At 52.1% G+C, this 24,366-nt stretch overlaps 1 protein-coding gene and 1 pseudogene across 3 annotated transcripts in view; one reads left to right on the forward strand and one right to left on the reverse strand.

The window, feature by feature from the left end:
* The first annotated feature begins 2,121 nt into the window (after window positions 1-2,121).
* Window positions 2,122-24,366, forward strand: part of LOC142921552 (protocadherin Fat 3-like) — a 51,837-nt gene continuing 29,592 nt past the window's right edge. For all 3 annotated transcript variants that reach the window (XM_076062957.1, XM_076062958.1, XM_076062959.1), the window contains exons 1-5: window positions 2,122-2,238; window positions 15,802-19,174; window positions 19,307-19,431; window positions 19,535-19,727; window positions 20,023-20,087. In XM_076062957.1, the coding sequence (XP_075919072.1) occupies window positions 15,922-19,174; window positions 19,307-19,431; window positions 19,535-19,727; window positions 20,023-20,087 (3,636 nt within the window). In that variant the 5' untranslated portion in view covers window positions 2,122-2,238; window positions 15,802-15,921. The remainder of the gene's footprint in view (window positions 2,239-15,801; window positions 19,175-19,306; window positions 19,432-19,534; window positions 19,728-20,022; window positions 20,088-24,366) is intronic.
* Window positions 9,035-9,355, reverse strand: LOC142921549 (selenoprotein W pseudogene; annotated as a pseudogene).

Genomic DNA, 24,366 nt, shown 5'->3' on the forward strand with positions numbered 1-24,366 from the left:
GAGAGAGAAAAAAATGCCGTGCCATTTTATTACTTACTTATCCATCTCTTATCCATCTCTAATCCGCCACTGTGCCATCACTCCTGGCATGAATCGTCCATGCAGCCATTATTCATGAGCTGTAAAAATAATAATGTACAGCCTTTAGTCAATCCACTGCTGAACAACATACAGCGGTATACAACAACATACCTGTCCTGGGCCTTCCCAAGGTCAACTCAGCCTTAAATATCTGACTGATGTCGTGTGTGAACATCAGCACTGGGGAGACAAAGGTGGCGAGGCCATGCTGCAGATGACACCACAATTGATGTGCTATGCTGGTCTTTATAGGTGCCTGCAGTCTGCATGTGGCTCTGTGGTATATTAAAAGCCAAGTAAGAGATCTGGGTATTTGTTTGCTTGATGTATGCGCTATGCAATGTCAGACTGAAGCACACATTAACATGAATAATAAATGTAATTTAACATTTATATACAGCCTAAAACCAAAACAACAGTGAATCTTCACCCACTCACCACTCACTCACCACACTGCAGGTCACAACAACACTCACTCACTACTCACTCACCACACTGCAGGTCACGACAACACTTACCCACTCACCACCCACTCACCACACTGTAGGTCACAGCAACACTCACTCACCCACTCACTCACCCACTCACCACACTGCAGGTCACACCAACCACTCACCACACTGCAGGTCACAACAACACTCACTCATCCACTCACCCACTCACTCACCACTCAGGTCAGGACAACGCTCCCTCACCCATTCACCCAGCCACTCACTCACCACACTGCAGGCCAAGATGATGATGATCATCATGTCACTTGCGGTGGACTGACAGAGTGATGTGAGAGAGACAGAGAGAGATTAAATGAAAGCCATTTCATTTAATCTCTCTCTGTCTACTCGTATTTAGATGGATTCACACTCTGTTGATATTCTCTGTCAGACACTCAGATATCTCTCTCTCTATCAATATAGATGGATATTTAAAAAAAAACCTGCGTGTGACGCTGTTGGGCCACAAGGGCTGTTAGAGAGGCACCGATGGAAGCTCCCACACCCGTCCGCCTTTGTCTTCCCAACTGCGGATATTAAAAAAAAGTTTTTTTTTACTCCACCCGCACTGAAGGCCAAGGGGCGCTCTATGGGACTCACAGAACCGGTTCCGACACCATTCGCCACTGATGACAGCCGTGGTCAGTAATGGAACTGCTCTTAGTAGAAGCTGCTGCTGGGTTCGTGGAGCGTAGATGCGCTAACCACTGCGCTACCGCTCCCCGTACACACACACACATATATAAAACTACACGCGTGTCTATTCGTACTTCATGTGTACATGACGTTATCATCATGCACACTCGACGTGGTCAATCCACTGCTGGATGAAGTCTCCGTGGGCTCCATGCTACAGCCATATCCCACCATCCTGCCAAGCGACACACACACACAAATATAATAATTATTATTTTTTTACTTAAAACTTTCGTCAATGCCGACATTCGTAATTCTGGGTTGTTTCGGTAAAGTCACGTAGAAGGAAAATACAAAATAAGTTTGAAATTAAAAATAATAAATTTAAAATAATAAAAGCTGTTCCTTTAGGTCATTCGGTAAAGTCACGTATAAAGGTTTAAAGGAAATAACAAAAAAAAGTTGTAAGTCTAAAATTGTATTTCTTACACTTGGCCAAAAGAATGGGGGAGGGGGGTATCGCGTGATTTCAAGAGGACATTTGGAAACCATATAAAGTAACACAGACGGTCGCGGTCTGTGTTGCTTTATATGGTTTCCAAATTTTTCTAAAACCTGTTTGATTTAGTGTGCTCCTCTGTGTATATATCTGCAGTTATGTGTTTCCTCTCTCTCTTAAATTTAGCTCTTCTGTACCTGATGATTGCTTTTGTTGCAATCGAAACGTCGTATGCTATTATGTAATTTTATTATTTCTTATGCCTACGTGACTCTACTGAATGTTATTAATTAGGAACGGGGGCGTGACCAAGGGCGGAGCCTGAAAAGGGGGCGTGGCCAATGGATGGTCCTGGAAAGGGGCGTAGTCAAGGGGCGGGGCCTAAGGAGGGGCGTGACCAAAGGGCCACGCCCACGAAGGCCGAGTCCCAGGAGCGATGGCGTCTGTTCGCCGTCTCTGAGAAGGATTCCGCCGGCTCCGACCGCGGCTCCTCGGCGTCGGCCTCTTCGGTCTCCGCTCTTTGCGCAGCAGGTAGAGTGTCACGACGAGGAGCTGTCCTCGTCACCATTGCATCGTCATCCCCGTGGAGTGTGTGTGTCTCGTTACCCGTGGTGGTCACCACACACACGCGGCACGCAGTAGTGAGCTGCTAGATGCCAGCCAAGAGCAGCACAAAGTGGAGCCCTCTCTCTCTCCATCTCTCTCTCTCCCTCTCTCTCTCGCCCTCTCTCTCCCTCTCTCTCTTTTTTTACGATCAGAAGAAACAAGGAGATGCTCGGTGTAGTCGGCTCTTTGCTCCGTTCATCATTTCGGTTTTTTTGTGTTTTTTTAATGCTTTGCTTTATATAAACCACCCCCCTTTTAAGTGAAAGACCCAAAAAAAATGTCTTTCCCCTTCCCTCTCTCTCTCTCTCCCTCTCTCTCTCCCTCTCTATCTCCCTCTCTCGCTCTCTCTCCCTCTCTCTCGCTCTCTCTCTCTCCCCCTCTTTCTCTCTCTCCCTCTCGCTCTCTCTCCCTCTCTCTCGCTCTCTCTCTCGCTCTCTCTCCCTCTCTCTTTTTTTACGATCAGAAGAAGCAAGAAGATGCTCAGTGTAGTCGACACTTTGCTCCGTTCATCATTTCGTTTTTTTTAATCTTTGCTTTTTGTAACCCCCCCCCCCTTTTAAGTGAAAGACCCAATTTTTTTACTTTTTTTCCCCTTCCCTCTCTCTCTACCCCCTCTCTGCCCCCCCCCCTCTCTCTCTACCCCCCTCTCTGCCTCTCCTCTTTCTCTACCCCCTCTCCGCCCCCCCCCCCTCTCTCTCTGCCCCCTCTCTTCCTACTCCATTTGGCTCTCTATCGCTCTCTATTTTCTTTATAACTACGACAAGTGCTGCACCTGCACGCAGCCCTTCCCACAGTCAAACGGCCTCCGACGGGTAGCTCAGATCTGCATGCAGAGCTCTCCGTCATCTGCCACCGAGCACACGGCCTCCTCCAGCGCCCACTGCTCCTTGAAGGCCGGCACGGCGTGGGTCAGCCGGGCGTGGCGGAACTCCAGCCACACCCTGGCTCCGACTAGAGCGCGGAAGATGCCCAGGCTGCTGGCCGGACGTTGCCCCTCCAGGGCCACCTTCCTCGCCCTGTATATGGCGAGCTTGGCGTAGCCGAAGAGCACGTTGACCAGCCCCTGAAGATGTTGGGGTCCGTCGCCCTTCGGGTATCCAAAGATGAGGACCATCGGGGAGAAGTGGAGGCTGAACCTTAGGAGGATGTTTCTCAGGACCTTGAACAGCGAGTCCAGGCTCTTGCACTCCACGTATTGGTGCGCCACCGTCTCCACTTTACCGCAGAACCGGCACTCCGGGGACGTGTCGGTGAAGCGCGCCAGGAAGACGTTGGTGGTGACGGTGCCGTGGGCGATGCTCCAGCTGAGGTCGCCGATGCGGTTGTGCGTCGGTCTGCAGTAGAGTTGCCTCCAGCGAGGCCTCTCCGGAGAGACGCAGGGCAGGGCTTTACTCCAGGCATGGTCCTTGTGGCTCCTCAGGGTGTCCTGTTGGTGGAACCGGACCATGTAGGAGTAGAGCACCTTCCTCTTTACATTTGCGAAGGCCACCTCCGGTAGGTCTTCTAGCCGGCACAGGTTGTGATCCGCCTTCGTTTGTCGGCATTGGCGATGCAGTGGCACGACTGAGAGCTCCGGTGGAGGGGGATCGAGAGGGGCCTCGTCATCCCCAACGCCGATGGGGGGCGTTCTCCCCGCTGCCGCTGAGAAGGCCCCTTTGGCTTCGGCCAGGATCCAGACAACCACCCGGAGCGACTGCAGCCCTGTCTTTGCGGCCACGTCTGCTGGTCCGAACCACCGGCCCCTTGTTTCAGGCTCCACAAGATCTCCCATCCTGGTGAGCCGCGCGTTGGCGAGGCGCCTCTCTATGCCAGGGGTGGTGGTGGTGGATGGCAGCTTTGTCTGTGGGTTCCTGAGGATCGGTTCGAAGACCAGATCCTCGGCCGATTGCAGTTGGTTCAGCCTCCTGACGGCGAGGGAGCTCCATGTCTGCAGGATGCTTCTGTAGAAGGGTGGCAGCTGTCCCAGTGGGAGGCCCTGCAGGTCCATGTAGAATAGTTACTTGGAGCACTGCAGACCCCCCAGCTGTTTCAGGAGGAAGGAGGCCGTGACGCTCCAGGCGGGTGCAGGGGCGGCGTGCAGGAACTTTTGCGCTGCCTGCAGTCGGAAGGTGGCCAGCTGACTCCGCACGCACACCAGCCCATGACCGCCCTCGTCCAGTGGCAGGGCCAGGACCCCAGCCGCGACCCGGTGTCCTCCACCCGACCAGAAGAAGTCGAGGACTCGCTTCTGAAGTGCGTTGACGAGGCTCATGGGGGGGTGCAGGGAGAAGAGTCGGTGCCACAGCATGGACGTCACCAGCTGGTTCACCACCAACGTCTTTGTCCTGAAGGTGAGGAACTTGCACAGGCGACTCCAGGTGGCCAGCAGCTCCTTCACCTTCTCCAGCTCGACCCAGTTCCTCTGCGGTGGTTCCTCCTCTGGTCCGAGGAACACCCCCAGGTGGTGCAGCGATGTTGTGCTCCAATTGATGGCTTTTGCCTTCTCGGGACACTCGGTCATGTCCCACGCTCCAACCAGCAGGCCGCTGCACTTTTGCCAGTTCATCTTTGATGAGGAGGCTTTCGAAAAGACCTCCTGGCACTCATGCAGCAGGGCGACATGAGCCAGGGAGCGCAGGATGAGGAGGACGTTGTCGGCGTATACCGTCAGGACCAACTTGACGCTTGGTTCCCTCAGCACCAGGCCGCTGAGTCTCCGCCTTATGAGATTCAGGAAAGGCTCTAATGCCAGGGCATAAAGTTGGCCCGACAATGGGCATCCGTGTCTCATTCCTCGCTCGAATTTGACCGGGGCAGTGAGGGCGCCGTTGATCTTGATCATGCACTCCGCCTTGGTGTAGAGTAGGCGGATCGTTCGGACAAAGGCATCCCCAAAACCCAAGGTCTTGAGGGTTCCCAGCAGGTACTTGTGGTCCACTCTGTCAAAAGCCTTTTCCTGGTCAAGAGCAAGAAACGCAATTGGGATGCCCAACCTCTGGGACACCGCGATGAGGTCCCTGACCAGGAAGATGCCGTCGTGGATGGTTCGTCTGGGGATGGTGTAGGACTGGTCCCCGTGTACGACTTGTGCAATCACCCCTTTCAGTCGCAGGGAGAGAGCCTTCGTCAATATTTTGTAGTCTGTGTTCAGGAGGGAGACCGGACGCCAGTTTTGTAGGTGCCTCAGGTCTCCGTTCTTGGGAAGCAGAGTGAGCACCGCCCTCCTCCAAGACTGAGGCATCACCCCAGTGACTGAGGCTTCCTCCAGCACCTCTCTGTAGTCCTCCCGCAGGGATGGCCAAAAAGCGGCGTAAAATTCCCCTGTTAGGCCGTCTAACCCTGGGGATTTATTTGGGGCCAGTCCTCTTACAGCTGCGTCAAGGTCAGTCCTGGTGAGCTTTTGCTCTAGCAGCTCTTTCCCGTCTTCCCCCAGGGTGGGTAGACCACTCCATGCCTCCGCCTGGGCCGGTTCTGATGTTTCTTCAGGGGAGAACAGGCTGCCGTAGAAGTCTCTGATGATGGTCGACTTCTGCTGGAGTTCGTGCACCAGGACACCGTCACCATCAAAGAGGAACTCCATGGATTTGCGTCTCCCATTCTGCCTCCCGAGGGAGTAGAAAAGTGGGGATCCCGTGTCGAGGTCCGTGATGAGCTTCACCCGGGATCGCACAAACGCTCCCCTCGTCTGCTCCTCATGTAGCCCTTTGAGACGCTCCCTATTCTCCTCGTATTCTTGGAGAAGAGCAGGGTCGCTGTCCTCGGCGAGGCGACCCTCCAAATTGAGGACTCGGGCTTCCATGTCGGTGATGTCCGCGTTCTTCAGTCTGGTGCTCCCCCAGGTGTATTGTTGGCACAACAGCCTGGTGTGCACTTTGCCCATATCTCTCTCTCTCCCTCCCCCTCTCTCTCTCTCCCTCTCTCTCTCCCTCTCTCTCTCCCTCTCTCTCTCTCTTTCCCTCTCCTTTTTTTAGAATTCGGTGTTTGATGGTCTGCAACCTTTTATACATCTTTAAATGAAAATAACTGAAAGTTACAATCTCCTGTATACATTGGCAAGGTTTGTTATTCGAAAAACACGACTTGCACGAAATGCTATTTTTTTTTTACTCGCGGCTCGTAACTGTAAAGTAAATTGTGACAAGCAATTTGGCAGTAGACTCGCAACGATTGAGGGTTGAGTCTTCTCCATGTAGAATTATTCAGCGGGAAAGTCTGTCAAGTACTTCTTTAGCTCGTCAGCCCAATGGTTTGTCCATCAGAATTTTCTCGAGGGCGTCGTTCACGACGGACGCGTTCCCTGGTGATGGCTCTCGTCACGACCGCGAGCTTCTCCAGGGACTCTGAGACCGAGGAGGACGCATTCCCTTTAAGAGTGTGCCCCTAATCTCAGCTCGTTACCTGTATAAAAGACACCTGGGAGCCAGAAATCTTTCTGATTGAGAGGGGGTCAAATACTTATTTCCCTCATTAAAATGCAAATCAATTTATAACATTTTTAACATGCGTTATTCTGGAATTGTTTTGTTGTTATTCTGTCTCTCACTGTTCAAATAAACCTACCATTAAAATGATTGACTGCTCATTTCTTTGTCAGTGGGCAAACGTACAAAATCAGCAGGGGATCAAATACTTTTTTCCCTCACTGTACATAGGCGTTAAGACAAAATCCCTGCCGAGTACAGTGTAGCTTCACTGTAATACAGTAGGCGACACTGCTAATGTAAATGGCTCCGTTGTGATCAGGGGAACCAAGTGTGTGGGATTATTTTCAGCAGTGTGAAATGCACTGCACGACGACTCCACTGCAGCAGCATACTTGAAATTGGTTTTGGCTAATCAACGTTGATATAAATGGTGCAATGTATGCTCAATTAAAAAAAAGTGTTGTCAAATATCAGACTGGCCCAGTCCGGAATGGTTTTTGAAACTCGTGAATGTTTATATGTATTGAAGACTCTGAATGCATTGTGTTTACTGCCAATACCAATTAGGACATGTATGCATGCCATTACTACAAAACTTCATTAGTTTGGGACAATGATTAGCCAAAGTTAAACCCCTGCAACTCGTGTTTTCAATTATTTGCTTTTTCGAAGAAACAGTTAACAGTTAAGCCCAACAATTGAAACTATTAAAAAAACACATACTTTAGAACAGTAAACACAACAAAGTCTTGCTTCTGATTCAATGCATTCTATCAAGATCGCGGGTTTATTGAAGACCAATTTTCGAAGTAAAGTCTGCGCGGGAATTAAACGATACAATTGACAACATACCTACCCCCAAGTGAAATTTAAAATCAATAAAAAAAACACCAGCTTCTCCTCCCCAGTTGCAACAAAGTGATAGATGTGTATGCAGAGGAGACGGTTGACAAGAGTTTAACTCGTTGGTGGTTTGTTCATCGTGGCAGGGCGCTGAGAGCCATCTCCTTCATCCGGCGCCGGCTCACGGTGAAACGACCACGAGTCCTGTTAAAGCTGTCACCATAGGGGGTCACAAAAACAAGTTTTCAAGTTTCAAGTTTTTCAAGTTCCATTTATTAGGTATAGCCCTGTGAGCCATGCGGCTCTTAAGTCGGGTGCAACCGCAAACACACAAAATATGAATCTACATCGCAGAAAACTATTACACCACAACCAGACCAAAATAAAGCTACAAAAACAATGTAACTACAGTCATCATAGGAACTGTGATTTAAAATTTAACAATAAACGACATACATAACACGTACGACAAAAACCTGCAGCCATAGCTGGCAGCACGACACTCCCAGTGTATGATGTGTGAGTGAGTCAGCAGCAGCGTGAGTGAGTGTATGATGTGCGAGTCAGCGTATGATGATTGAGTCAGTATTAGCTTTTTTTTTAGGATCCAGAACTAATTTATATTTGTCCAGGAAAAGCCTGGCTGGGTCTCAAGCTAAACGATGCACATTCGCGAACAACGAAACCTCCCATTAGCAATGTATGAAACAAACCCATTTTTTATGACGATTAAGGCACTGGAGAGCAAGAGGAGGCAGTGGTTAAAACAAAAATCTAGATTTTTAAAAAAAGATTTATGGAGCTGTTAATCAGAACAAAGGATGTGTTTGCATTTTAGTCAGAGTTAACTTTAAAAAAGAGCAAATGAGACGTGGAAACCAAGTACATTTGTTGGTAATGATTAATAATTTGGATATATATAAACTCCCAGAAAACAAATTGTACGTGCTAATGTAAGATATTATTTTCATGTAATAATATTCACTGAAAAGTTACATTTGCTCTTGTGCCAGTTTAACTAAAGCTTTGTATACAGCAGTGGACTATTTAACACATGCTGACTGATTTCTTACTATAAATGTGCTAGCTTTGAATCATACATTATTTTAACATCAATACATTTCTTTAGAACCAGCGACACAGACAAGCCTTTACCTCTGTTAAGAAGCAAAGCATGTTTTGATTTTAAGCCTTAGTGACTGCAGGGATTCATATTCTTGGTTCTTTCGGTAAAGTAGAAGGGAAACAATAAAATAATAAAAATATAAAACAATAAAATGATCACGACGTTTCGACTGCAACACAAGCAATCATCATCAGGTGTTTTCACAAGTCGAAAACGTCGTGAGAAAACACCTGATGATGATTGCTTGTGTTGCAGTCGAAAACGTCGTGAGAATTGTATTGTTTTATATTTGTATTCTTTTATTGTTTCCCTTCTACGTGGTGACTTTACCGAAAGAACCAAGAATATGCAAAGCATGCTTCTGCTTCAACACATTCTGGCTACTTCTTTTCGAGGGCTTTCTCCACTCCACTGAAGAAGATCTTTTGTAGCTTCTCATCCGAGTCTACAAACCCATCGCCGTTGGCCTTGGAGTGGAGAAGTTTCCCTCCCACAATCTGCACCTCCTGGAAGACAGTCTGTGTCGGGGTCCCCTCACCAGTTATCTCTCCAGGGAACTCGGTTGCAAGTTCATCCTTGAGGTGGTGAAACCGACTTCGGTACCCTCAGGCGCCAACAATAAACGATGTGTATTTTGAGCGGCATAGCTGCTGTAGAGGTGGTTGAGGCCGAAACGCCTGTTCTGCACCGTCACTGAAACCGCGTCTTATCTCCCTCGCTCTCTCCCTCTACCCTCTCTACTACCACCACTATCACTACTACTACCACCACTATCACTACTACTACCACCACTATTACTACCACTACTACCGCCACTATTACCACTACTACTACCACCACTATTACTACTACCACTAACTACCACTACTACTGCCACCACTCTTACTACCACTACTACCACCACTATTACCACTACTACTACCACCACTAACTATTACTACTACCACCACTATTACTACTACCACTACTACCACCACTAACTACCACTACTACTGCCACCACTCTTAATACCACTACTACCACCACTATTACCACTACTACTACCACCACTAACTACTATTACCACCACCACTATTACTACCACCACTAACTACCACTCTTACTACCACTACTACCACCACTATTACTATTACTACTACCACCACTAACTACTACTACCACTACTTCCACCACTAACTACTACCACCACTCGTACTACCACTACTATTACTGTCACTACTACCACTACTATCACTCACTGTTTGCTGCTTCTGTCAGCAGCGAAGTGCCACATCAGCTGATATCGTCCGACAGCGAGTAATGTGGTGTAAAATAATGTAGTATTTAAGTAAACATGAATTGTTAAGTGAAAAATGTGAAGTTTAAGTTAGTGTAATTTGGTGTTTAAGTTCTAATTTAGTGATAAAGTGAACAGTATGTGCATTGAGCCTCCCTCCACAACCTCTGTCACGTACCAAATGGAACCTACCAAATCCTCCTTCACCTGCAGTGCTGGTTACTACAGGACGTGTGGGGGGCCTTCAAGACGTGTGGGGGGGCCTACGAGACGTGTGGGGGGGGCCTACGAGACGTGTGGGGGGGCCTACAGAGAGCCGCTGTGCCGCTACGACGCCCTCACGCTGCACGACGGCGGCACGGCGGCGGCGCCGCGGCTGGCGCGCTACTGCGGCGCGGCGCCGCCCGGCAGCGTGCACTCGACGGGGCCCGCGCTGCTGCTGCGAATGCAGCAGCAGCGCGGGCCCGCGCAGCCCGCAAGATGGCCACCTGAGGCGCGCGCGGCCAGCAGCGGCTGGCGAGGCCGTTTGTGAGGGGGCCGAGGGAGCCGACGGAGGGGGCCGACGGAGCCGGGGGGGCCGGGGGGGGCCGACGGAGCCAGGGGGGGCCGACTGAGTCGGGAGGGGGCGACGGAGCTGGGGGGGGGGGGGGGCGACGGAGCCAGGGGGGGGCAACGGAGTCGGGGGGGGGTGACGGAGCTGGGGGGGGCCAACGGAACCAGGGGGGGGGCGACGGAGTCGGGGGGGGGGGCCGACGGAGCCAGGGGGGGGCCGACGGAGCTGGGGGGGGGGGCGACAGAGCCAGGGGGTGGCCGACGGAGGGGGGGGGCGGGGCCGACGGAGCCAGGGGGGGGCCGACGGAGGTGGGGGCGGGGCCGACGGTGTCGGGGGGGCGACGGAGCCGGGGGGGGCGACGGAGCCGGGGGGGGGGGCCGACGGAGTTGGGGGGGGGCCGACGGAGCCAGCGGGGGGGCGATGGAGCCGGGGGGGGGGGCGACGGAGCTGGGGGGGGCCGACGGAGTCAGGGGGGGGCGGGGCGACGGCGCAAGCAGAGGGAGCCGACACTGACTTCTCACACCATGCACTGACTCACTCACACACCATACACTGACTCACTCACACATCATGCACTGACTCACTCACACACCATACACTGACTCACTCACACCATGCACTGACTCACTCACACACCATACACTGACTCACTCACACCATGCACTGACTCACTCACACACCATACACTGACTCACTCACACATCATACACTGACTCACTCTCACATCATACACTGACTCACTCACACCATGCACTGACTCACTCACACCATGCACTGACTCACTCACACATCATACACTGACTCACTCACACACCATGCACTGACTCACTCACACCATGCACTGACTCACTCACACATCATACACTGACTCGCTCACACATCATACACTGACTCACTCACACATCATACACTGACTCACTCACACCATGCACTGACTCACTCACACCATGCACTGACTTTCTCACACATCATACACTGACTCACTCACACCATGCACTGACTTTGTCACACATCATACACTGACTCACTCACACATCATACACTGACTCACTCACACATTATGCACTGACTCGCTCATCATGCGCTTACTCACTCACACATCATATACTCGCACAACCACTGACCCATTCACTCATCATACACAGGTTCACTCATTGTTTGCTGGCTCACTCGCTCATCATACACTGACTCATCATGCGCTGACTAACACATCGTGCGCTGACTCACACATCATTCACTCACACTGCCACTGGCTCGCTCACACATCATACACTCGCTCACACATCATTCACTGACTCACTCTTCATATGCTGACTCGCACATCATACGCTGACTCGCACATCATACACTCACTCACACTGCCACTGACTCGCTCACACATCATACACTCGCTCACACATCATTCACTAACTCACTCTTCATACGCTGACTCGCACATCATACACTCACTCACTCTGCTGCTGACTCACACATCATACACTGGGAGTGTCGTGCTGCCAGCTATGGCTGCAGTTTTTTTGCCGTACGTGTTATGTATATCGTTTATTGTTCAATTTAAATTCACAGTTCCTATGATTACTGTTGTTACATTGTTTTTACAGCTTTATTTTGGTGATTCGAAAACATATGGTTAATCTAAATTGTCTTATGGTTGTTGTTGTTGGCTTGCATCACATTGATTTAACACACAGCGTTTTAATAAGTTTTTTTGTGTAGAATATTTGCTGGTTTATTCCAGGATGTTTCTGTTGCGCGTCGTCGCTTTGGGATGTTCTGTGTTCAAATTTTGTTTGTTGCGGTTGCACCCGACTTAAGAGCCACATGGCTCACAGGGCTATACCTAATAAATGAAACTTGAAACTACCACTATTACTATTACAACTACCACTACTACCACCACTACTACCACCACTATTACTACCACTACTATGATCACCACTATTACTACCACTACTATGATCACCACTACCACCACTATTACTACCACCACTACTATCACCACTAACTACCACTACTACCACCATTATTACTATCACCATGACTACCACTACTACTACCGCTACTGCCACTGCTACTACACTCTATAATAATGTGTAGTGTACTCTATACACGACTGTGCACAATTCTGAGTCACTTATAACTGCTTTGCCGTTACTTATTGCCAATTATGGACTGGGACTAATATCCTATCATCTCATAGAGTCCCTGGCACGTAATAATAAAAATTAAATTAAATTTGGAAAAATGTGTAATTATCCGAAATTATGTAATTTGATGTAATTATGTGCATAAATTATGCTAATTGGAGAATCGTATAAATGTATGCGAGTATGCTAATGTGGGCAGTTATGATAATTGGGCTTTGCTTTGTTGCTCAGGGTCGTATCATCAATCGGGATCATAAAATGAATTGTATGAAGTTATGCAGGTGTGCTGTAAGTATGCTAGATTAAGCTCGGCTTCGTTGTCTATGTTTGTATTATCAATCAGTATAATACGATTATTCTTGCTTTAACATTTGCTGATTATGTATTAGTGTGTATGTCAGGTCTCCAAATTCAAATCTCACCGCAGGATACAGTTATTAAGATTATTACGCATGAACTCAAGAAAGAAACACTCAAACACTTCTGTGTTTGCGAACTCTCATGCTTGGAATTACCCCCGGTACCATCGGGGAAATTTCCCTCAGTGAGCGGTACATTTAACCATCAATGGTTGCGTTGTTTCACTTTGGCAACCGCACATATGATTAATTCAACCACGTAACTCGAGCTTAGTTGGTGATAGGGAGAGTCTTTAAAACAGGCACGCAACGATATTTATACGAAAGGCAATAAAAGCAAATTATACCCCAAAGGCAAAAGTATACGTCAATAGATTCATCGGCAAGATTATATAATTAACTAAATGTCTTGGAATAAGGGTATGCGACGGGGTGCGTGCCCTCCTACGGGAGATTCTTATCTTTGGCTAAGCTTTAATTAATTCGTAGACAAGATTACATGCTAAAGAAATGGGTTTAACACGATGTTATCTCTGTGAGCGTGTAGATTCGTGACGAAGGTTTCAAAAGTTTAGTTTGTATCGATGAATCTATTGGTAATTTATGCGATTAGAAGTAAATTCTTATCACTCGCTGAGCCGCGGATGCCTTCACGGCCAGCTGATGGTTCATGCACTTTTATAATTAGTCTTCTTATTGTGTGGGTGCGTTGGATTGTCTCTTTGGTAAATTATTGTGTGAGCAGACGCCGGGTGCGTCGTGGGTTTGTGAGGGTGGGGGAGGGTATACGAACGACGGCTGGTTCCCTATCTCTTGTCTTGGTTCCCAGCTGGTGCTGGTCGGTGTGCGTGTGGGTCGAACCCACTGCGCGCTCGCTGGCGCTGACACTCTTACTCACGGGCGGCTGGTCAGGCTCTTTCCCCTGCTGGATGAGCCAAGTTGGCACAATGCTTGGCAGCTGGCACCCTTGCTTGGTGGCGCTGGTGGCGCTGCTGCGTGCTCTTGCTCCGTCTCTCTCTGGCGGTGCCGATTGCTCGTGCAGATGGTTTTCTACAAGGCTGGCTTGGCCGATGCTTGACCCTCTCCGCCCTTTTCTAGAGGTTGATTGCTTGACGCTGAGAATAACTTTCAGCGATACTCTGTCGGTCCATGCCGAACTCGGCACAGAGCATCACCTCGCCCCTCTTCTCTGCGATGCACCACACGCATTGTTGCTCTCGAGGCCATGACCCGGAGCTGGCTTGCTGTCCTCTTCCGAGCTGCTGTGTGTCTTCTTGTCGAGCTGATGGTCGCCGTCTTCTGCCGCTGGTAGCTGCGATAGTGATGCATGGCCCGTGTCTCTCTTTTTATGCCAAAATTTCTTTCTCTGCTCGCCTTCTTCACAAAGGACCGGAACTTCCTTTGATCTCGCTCTGTGTTGTGGTGGGGGGGGGGTGTCAGTGTGTCCGTGTGTGTGTGTGTCATTTATTAAGCCATCTGTGTCTCTCCCCAAGCCATCTTTTCATCCGTGGAACACAGATGCCCCCCTGCAATAAAAGAGTAATTTCCCTCGCTCTGGGCGTTACATTCCTTGCTATCCCGTGCTGCGGGAAGACAAAGAAGGTTGGGAGGCTCTTTTCCTATGGGATACAGTTTATCTTGGTTGTGTAAGTTTTACCTATTTCGCCTCATCTCTTCCGGATAACCCTCGGTTCAATACTGCATAATGATTATTTGGTTTGTTTCCCAAGATTTGTGATTTAACATTATCATCACGTATTTCTCAGGGTAAATTTTTTCTCCACCGTCTGTATCCTGGGTTTGTGCTGTTTGTTCTCGAGTTATTGTTAGTATCTGATATCCCCAGGATAGAGGATTCGTTTTGGCTTAGGAATAACCCTGACTGCTAGAATTATTCTTGATGCTTCGGTCAGGTGTAGAAAATTATTAAAGGTGAAAATAACATTAGTATTGAATTAATAAATGAGTAATGATCCACTGATGTAGATTGTGGCTTGGTTTTTAATTGGAGTGAGTGTGAGGATCGATAATGTTAGCTTCATCTTTGGTCGCTAAGTTTTGGAATTTTTACCATTTAGCAGAAGCATGAAAAAATTAACCAAAACGAAATGCCTGTTTGTTATCCTTCGTCCGGGGGGGGCGTGTGTGTTTTTTTATTTGACTTTATGACTGACCGTTTCCGTTGGTGGGAGGGGAGGGTGTTATTATCTTTGCGAGAGTGATAAGACAGCTGCTCGAAAGGAGGGGGGGGGGGTTCCGTTTGTTTGTGCTCCCAGTGACCCCGCAAGTGATTATATGAAAAAAAATATTGGCAAAATCATTAATATCAAAAACAAAAAATGGAAAAAGGCCTATATATGCAACAGTGCCACCCGAACCCCCACTGGCTCCGCCACTGCGAACGAGCGACTGTTGAGGAGTAATTTGGCCGCCGCAAATGTCCACGTTGGGAATGGGTCTCTGGAAAAGGTGGTCGGGAGATGTCACCTCCCTCGCCTGGTACGCAGGAGGTCGTGGGTTCGATCCCAACCCTGAAGACGCCTGCTGCTGTAGATTTGGAGTTTGCATCTCTCATCATCATCACGGTGGCTAGGAGATGTTAACTACTGCGCCTGGTATTTGGCCACGTGACGACGATGATGAGCCACTTTGCTGAGCTATCGTTTACGACGGCCAGTTCGCTACTGAAAAAGCGCTACCCGGTAGCTCGGTGGGGGGCGCCTTGCCTGGCAAACTTAAAATTGTTTGGTTTATATTTGGTCTTGATCTGACATGTTACAGGATGAGGAGGACCCATACCCCATTGGGAGCACCGAACGGACCCGGAGACTTTCGCGGCACCCGCCTTTCCGACCGCTGCTCGGTGTCATCATTGTCGTCATTGCCTCTCGAGTGCAGACCATGACGCCCAACAAGATGGCTTCGGCGCTCCTCCCGCTGCTGCTGCTGCTGCTGCCGCCGTGCGGCGGCCAGCCGGAGCCGCCCTTAGCCAGATATTTCTACAATGCCACCGTCTACGAGAACTCCGCGCCCAGGACGTATGTGGAGAGCCACAGCAGGATGGGGTTCTACATCGGCCTCTGGGGCTTCATACCCACGTACTCCATCGTATCCGGGGATGAGGGGGCCGGGTTCACGGCAGAGGGGTTGCACTTGGGTGACACTTTAATCTTGCGCATCCGCACGGGGAATGTGCCGTTGAACCGCGAGGAGCGCCCCGGCTACGTACTGGGGATAAGGGCGGTCACCTGGAGCCGCCGTTGTCTGGCGTTCATCACGGTCTACGTCCGGGTGATGGACCGCAACGAATTCAGCCCGCTGTTCTCGATGTCATCGTACGGCGCGAGCGACTTCAACGCGCCGGCGAGCACCGTCGGCCTTTTCGTCACCGACGACGCGCCGGCGGGCACCGTCGTCGTTCGCGTCGCCGCCACGGACGCTGACGAGGGCCCCAACGGGCGCATCCGTTACGCCATGGCAGATCGCGTGTTCGCCGTGCACCCGACGAGCGGCGCTGTGATGCTCGTCAAGAGGCTGAAGCCCGATGATTGGGGGATGTACATATTGAAGGTGCTGGCCGTCGACAGCGGTGGCCTGTCCAGCTCGGCGCGCATCACGGTGAACGTGGTCTGGGCGAACCAAGACCCCCCGCGCATTGCCGTCGTCGCGACCCACGGGCCGCGGGCGTCATTTGCCGACCCCGCCGCCTCGTACGCGGAGCTCGCCGTGGAGGACAACGACGGCGGCCCCGCGGGGGAGATCAGCGCCGTGGAGATCATCGCCGGCGACCCCCTCCGGGCGTTCTCCGTCGCCCCGACGGACGGAACCGACCCCGGCTCGACCTACGCGGTGAGGCTCTCGGGGCGGCTGGACTGGGCGGACTTCCCCTTCGGGGTGAACCTCACCGTGCAAGCGCGCGACGGGGGGAGGTCGCCCAAGCACTCGCGGCCCGTCAGGGTCACGGTCCGGGAGGGCGGCGCCACTGGCGCCGCCGGCGCGTTCGAGCGGAGCGTCTACGCGGGCGCCGTCGAGCGGCGGTCTCCGCCCCGCGCCGTTGTGCTCGCGGTCAGAGCCTCTTGCGGCGCGCGGAGCTGCCGGTACGTCGTCCGAGGCGGCGCCGACGGCTACTTCTTCGCCGTGAACCCCGCCACCGGGGTCGTCTCCGTCCGCAAGTCTTTGGCGGCGGTCGACAGACGCCGCCTCGCGTTCAACGTCGGTACCGACGTCGGCTCGGGCGTCGCCAGCGTCACGATTGACGTCGTGGACTACAACGAGCACGCCCCGGTCTTCGAGCGGCCCAACTACTTCGCCTCGTTGAGCGAGGACGTCCCGACGGGCACGTTCGTGCTCGTCGTGCACGCCACGGACAAGGACGAGGGGTACGACGGCCGCGTGACGTACGGCCTGGCGGACGCCGAGCCCGGCCCATTCACCGTTGACCCCTTCACGGGCATCATCGTCACGACGGGGCCGCTGGACCACGACGAGACGGCGGGGGTCTACTGGCTGCACGTGCGAGCCTCGGACTGGGGGACTCCGTTCCGCCGGGAGGCGGAGGTGATCGCGACTGTCCGCGTCGCCAACGTGAACGACAATGCGCCCGTCTTTGTGAGGAACTGCGTGGGTGAGATCCCCCGGGACCTCCGGCCTGGCGAGCCGATCTTCACCGTGTTGGCCATCGACGCCGACGACCTCCGGCCAGTGCTCTATGGCATTGCGTCTGGGAACGAGGGCGGCTTCTTCGCGCTCGACGACGCCCTCGGCGTCGTGACGCTCGCGCGTTCCCTCGCCGACGTCGCCGTCGGGCCGGCGGGGGCCTTTCACCTCGGCCTCACGGCCACCGACGGGGAGCTCTCGGCAGAGACGTTCCTGAACATCTCGGTCCTGGACGCCCGTCCCGGTTGGAGGCCGTCATTGCAGTGCGTGGCGACGGAGATCGCCCAGAGGATGGGCGAGATGCTCCACCGGGCGGACCAACGGCGAGACCGCCCGCGCCCTGTCGCCGCCAGCACCGTCAATCGGCACGCGCCGGCGTTCGCCGCCCCGGCGGCCGCCGTGGAAGTCCGCGAGGACCTGCGCGTCGGGGCAGAGGTCATCCGAATGGAGGCCGAGGATCCGGACGACGGCTTCGAGGGGAAGCTGCTGTACGCCCTGACGGACGGCGGGGCGAGCGGCTTCGCCGTGGACGCGGAGACCGGCGTCGTGAGGGTCCTGGTGCCGCTTGACTACGAGACCGTCACCTCCTACTCCGTGAACGTCGTTGTCCACGACCTGGGCACGCCGCGGCGTTCCGCAAGCGCCACTGTCCGGGTCGTCATCTTGGACGTCAACGACAACCGGCCGGAGTTCTCGCGGCGCGCCTACGCGGTCCGGGTGCCGGAGAGAGTGCGGCCGGGCCACGAGGTGCTCCGGCTGGAGGCCGCCGACGGCGACGAGGGCGACGCGGGCTCCGTGCGCTACCGCCTGCTGTCCGACACCGACCTCTTCCGCGTGGACGCCGAGACGGGCGCCTTGGAGGTGGCGGCGCCGCTGGACCGCGAGCGGCGCGCCGAGCATGCGCTGCTGGTGGAGGCGTCGGACCTGGTGCCGGAAGAGAGCCGCCTCTCCTCCGTCGCCGCGGTGATCGTGACGGTGGATGATGTGGACGACCACACGCCCACGTGCGCGCCGGACCCCCTCCGTCTCCGCGTGCCCGAAGACGTCCCGGTGGGGGCCGTCCTCGGCTGGCTGGACGCTCGAGACCCCGACGTGGGGCCGGCCGGGGAGGTGCACTACACGCTGGTTAGCGTGGACGAGGGGGACGGCACGTTCACGGTGCATGAGACGAGCGGGGCCCTGCAGCTGGCACGGCCGCTCGACTTTGAGAGACGACGCCGCTACGACCTAACAGTGGCCACGCACGACGGCGACCCCAGGGGGCCACCGTCGACCGTCTGCCGGGTGACGGTGGAAGTGACGGACGTGGACGAGAACAACCACGCCCCGCGGTTCGCGTATTCCATGGACAGCAAACGCGTGCCAGAGGACATCCCCGTGGGGACTGCCATCTTCACCGCCACGGCCACGGACCACGATGAGGGTCTGGACGGGGAGGTGCGGTACTCCCTCGTGGGCGGATCCGACCTGGGGGTCTTCAGCATTCATCTGGAGACCGGTAGACCGCACCCACTACAACCACCACTACTACCCTCCTTCTCCCTGCTCCTCATGGTTCATGACGCCGGCTGACGGCTCACGCTGGCGCCCGTCTCTGCTGCGTGTCATTCACGGCGTTTCGTGACGGCAGGGGTGATCGTCACGATGCGGCCGCTGGATCGCGAGACGGTGAGAAGCTACTGGCTCGAGGTGCGCGCTACGGATCGCGGAGTCTTCCAACGCTTCTCTACACTGCACATCTACGTGGATGTGCAGGTACGGAAACTCGCGCGCACTCAACACGTGCGTACGCGCCGCTGCGTTTTAAAACGGCACGATGAGAGTACCGTGTGTGGTTTCCCCCCCCCCCCCACCCAAGGACGTGAATGACAACCCCCCGTGGGTGTCGCAGACGTGGTACCAGGCCGACGCTATGGAGAACTCTCATTCTGTTATATTCCAAGTGAAAGCCTGGGACCCAGACAAGGACAGCGTGCCCCGGGGCAAGGGCCTCACATTCAACATCGTTAGTGGAGACCCACAGGGAATGTTCACCGTAAACAAAACGTCAGGTGCGTCCGGTGGTGGGGGAGGAGAGCAAATTCACAACATTTACAATTGTAGTGTATGGTGGACACTACACGACACTTCTATACACCACAGAACGTGCCAATTCATTACTAGTACAGCACTAACATACAGCAACATTTACTATCGACGCATTTCCATTTGACGCGATGTGACTCAACAGAGTCCGACATCACGATAACGAACTCCCCCCACCCCCCCCCCCCGCCCCACCGCGTGCGTGCATGTGCCGGCCGGCATATGGTTGTGGTTGACCTCCGGTGAACCGACTCGGCACAGGCGTCATATCTAACACCCCCGACAAGTCGCTGGACAGAGAGACGCAGGCGGAGTACGAGCTAGAGGTGAGAGAGTCACTGTGAGGGTGGTGGTGGTAGTGATGGGGAGTCCCTGACCCTTCATGATGGTGAGCGGGCCCAGGTAAAATTTCGTGGCCGGGAGTCAGAGCCGTTTCTGCGACAGGGATGTCCTCTGGCTCCTACAGTATTTTATCTAACCTACTAGCAGGAAGTACCCGGCGTTGCCCGGGTAAAAAAAAATATATTTCAAAACTTCTCTTAAAAACCTTACATATACATACACAGATACTAAGGTATTGTGAAAGCCCGGTGGGCCGTTTGTCCATTTCTCCACCAACAAAATTATAAGAGGCTTGCACAAGTCCAAAAAGTCATAGAAAGTGTGGGGTACATAGTTGATCTAAAAGGTTTCTGAAAATTGTCGACCCACCCCCTCAAAAAATATCTTTATCCCCGCGTAGGTATATATACCTACACACCCTTAATACAATAGAGTAAGTAGTATCTCTTGCCTCTGTAGTTGTATCTACTGACTGTATAGTAGTATCTACTGAGCCAGTAGTAGCTACTGCCTGTTTAGTAGTATTTAGTGACTGTAGTAACTACTGACTGTAGTAGTATCTACTGGGCCTACAGTAGTATTTACCGACCCTATAGTAGTAACAACTAACTGTATAGTAGTATCTACTGACTGTGTCGTAGTATTTACTGACTGTAGCAGTATTTACTGACCGTAGTGGTATATACTGACTGTTAGTATCTACTAACTCTATAGCAGTATCTACCAACTGGATAGCAGTTTCTACTATCACTACAGGAGTGCATACTGGCTGTGGTTGGACCTGCTATGATTACAGCAGTGCATACTGTGGTGGTTCCTGCTTTCACTACAGCAGTGCATACTGACTGGTGGTATCCTGCTATGACTACAGCAGTGCATACCGACTATGGTGGTTCCTGCTATGATGACAGCTTTCACTACAGTAGTACATGGTGACTTTATCTTATATATGAAAGGGAAATTTGTGAATGTGTGTCTGTTCGAATTGTTTAGCATACTTGCCGACATGCAACCAACTTACTGTATATTAAACGAGAATATGCGATTCTAAAAAAATCTACAATCTTCGATTCCTTTGTGCGATTTAAAGAATCGATTCTTGGTGCGCTCAGGTTGAATTTAAAATTACTGAGTTATATATTTGCATTGGTATGTTATGTTTTTAAGTTTTCAGAAGTTTTAAAATATATTTTTGCCCCGGGCAACGCTGGGTATATCGACTCTATAGCACAAAGTCCTCACCTGACAAGAGTGGCGTGTTGAGGCCTAGTACCATGCAGAGCCCCCGGCCTCGCCTAGATTGCCCCCCCATGCTAGAATAATCGTGTAAAGGCACGATAATTTTAGTATCTACCGACCCTATAATAGTAATTGCACACATTGGGGTGGGGGGGGGAGAGAAGAGGACGTGACACTTTGATGAATTTACCTCGGCGTCGCGTGTAAATTTTGTTTGCATTTAGAAGGTGAGTGAGAAATGGCGTCCACCCTGCAGCGACGGCGTGCGCGCCCGTTGCCGGGGGAAACTCGCGTCAGCGTTTCGCGCATGTGCAACGGCGTGCTTTGTTGCGAGCCGGTCGGCAAAAGTAAATTACTAAATTAAGATAGATCGCACCAAAACGCGATTTTAACCACTTTTAAGGTGACGGATGGGAAAACGAAATGGCCTAGTCCCACCGCGGAGCCTGGGGCGTGCCGCCCGGCAAATTTTTTTCGACGTCAATCCCACGGTCCGAGAGCCAAATCCCTCGCAATTGAGCGTATGCAGACAGACAGACAGAGAGACAGACAGACAAAAAATGCCTTTTTGTAGGTTAGACTAGCGGTTAGTACCCGGTGTTGCCCGGGCGAAAAAGGCAGACACACATGGACTTACAAACAGACATGGACCCATACACATAGAAACCCACTGACTTACACGCACGCAAACACATGGACTCACACACACAGACATCAACTTGAGAGACACATGTAGTTATATACACAAATCGACTCAAACACACAGAGTTACACACATATCAACTCACACATACATACATAGACTGCACAAGAACAGCCGCCATTCGCCACTAAGTGGCAGTGACATCATCACAACGCTTGTGGCAGGCTATGTGCACCTTGAGGCCACGTGAAGTGTCGAACACCTGCTGGCAGGAGGTCACGGGGCAGACCCAGATGGCACAGGTCGACTGAGATGACTGGCAGATGCACCACCTGTGCCCTGTACCCTGCTAACTTGCTGTGCTTTAGCCACACGGTGCACCGCTCGTTTTTGTGAGCGTCGCTCCTCCGCCCTCCGTTGTTGTTGGAGGCCGACTGCCTCCAACTGGCCTGTAGCATCCTTCACGAGGCTCCTCCACAGATACCGACCTTGACACCGCTGGTACCAGTCATCGACAAGTCCACTCAGCTGCACATCGTCCTGTAGCATATCACTCCATCTCTTCTCTAGCGCCCGTTTAGAGACCTTCGATCCGGCGGAACAAAAGGTGTTTAGGCATGCGGTGGCTGGGCATGCAGGCTACATGGCCCAGCCAACGCAGCCTTGCCTGGCCATGCAGGTTACATGGCCCAGCCAACGCAGCCTTGCCTGGCGTAGGAGGTCACCAATGGGACTTTGTCCAAATCTTTCAAGTATTTGTGAGCTCATCACACAATCCAGCCTGGTTAAACCCAGGAAGGATCGTAGGCAGGCCTACCTAAATGTTTGTAACCGGCGAAAATGTTGCATTAGGGGGGTCCAAGTTTCGCAAGTGTAGAGAAGGGAGGGAATGACCATGGGCGAGACGATGTGGAGCTTCGTGCGGAGCGAGAGACCAGGTAGCTTCAACGCAGTGTTACACAGCCGATAAAAAGATAATGCCGCTCAACTGATTCAGAGTGAGACCTCTGGTGTTAAACCGGAGCCAGTCATGAGTACACTGGGCAGGTATGGGAAACTCTGCACTCTCTACAACTGGCCCATCACCAATTGTGAGTTATGGGGGTGGATTGTCCGATGGTACAAAATACCCAGGCAGGTGCTTAGTTTTGGTGGGGCTGATGGCAAGGCCCCACCTCTTAGTGGCAAGCTCCAGGTTGAGCAGCAGCGCGTCCAGCTCCTCTTCTGAGTGAGCATTAATTACCAGACCATCGGCATACATAACGTGGTTGGCCAATAGGGAGCCATCGATTGACCGCACCCGGGCATCGATGAGCCTCCCATTGTATCTGTACCAGATGTTAATTCTTCCGGTAGAGGCATTGAAGGCTTAACGAAATACGTGGTCCAAATATATGTAAAAGATTGTGGGAGGCAGTGGACATCCCTGTCGCACCCCAAGATGTACAGTGAGTGGCTCTGATTCATGGTTACGTAGTTTGATGTGGGACCGCTCACTATCATGAAGGTCCTTAAGGATCGTGAGCAGAGGGTCAGGGACTCGAAAAGTACGAGGAGCAACCCAGAGCTCAGGCCTAATGATGGTATCATAGGCCCTGAGCAAGTGAATAAAGCACACATGGACTAACACGCACACATGGACCTACAGGCATGCAACGAAATGGACTAACACTGACTAACATGGAGCCACGCACACACAGCGACAAACACACATGCACATGGACTGACACACACACATATCAAGTCACACACACATTGACTTACACACACACATCGAGTGACACACACACACATACATAGACTCACACACACAGACATGAACTTACACACACATACATATCGACGCGCACACACACGGACTGCCACACATAGACACATTGCCATACACACATCGACTGACACACAGACTCCCACACAAACATACATGGACTGACACACGGACATAGAGGCACACAAACATGGACTGAGACACACACATGGACGTACGCACACACATGGACGTACGCACACACACACACACACACGTACGTACAGACACACACACATGGACTCACACGCACACATGGACCAAAAAACACACAAATAGAAAGAAATTTACTTACACTGACTGACAAGGAGCGACGCACACACACACACACATTGACTCTCACACACACATGGCCGCAGACATGCACATCGACCCACACACACACATGGAATTAGACACAGGCATTATTACTGTGAAAGAAGTAACTTAATTAAAAAAGAGTAGTTTTTTTACACACACACACCACGCACACACATGGACTTACGCACACACCACGACGGTATGCACTATGACTACAGCAGTGCATACCGACTGTGGTGGTACCTGATTTCACTACAGCAGTGCACACGGCCTG

Source organism: Petromyzon marinus, unplaced genomic scaffold (genome assembly GCF_048934315.1).
Source record: "Petromyzon marinus isolate PM22_M1 ecotype Great Lakes invasive population unplaced genomic scaffold, UKy_Petmar_22M1.pri1.0 PM_G_Scaffold_82, whole genome shotgun sequence".
Lineage (NCBI taxonomy): Eukaryota > Metazoa > Chordata > Hyperoartia > Petromyzontiformes > Petromyzontidae > Petromyzon > Petromyzon marinus.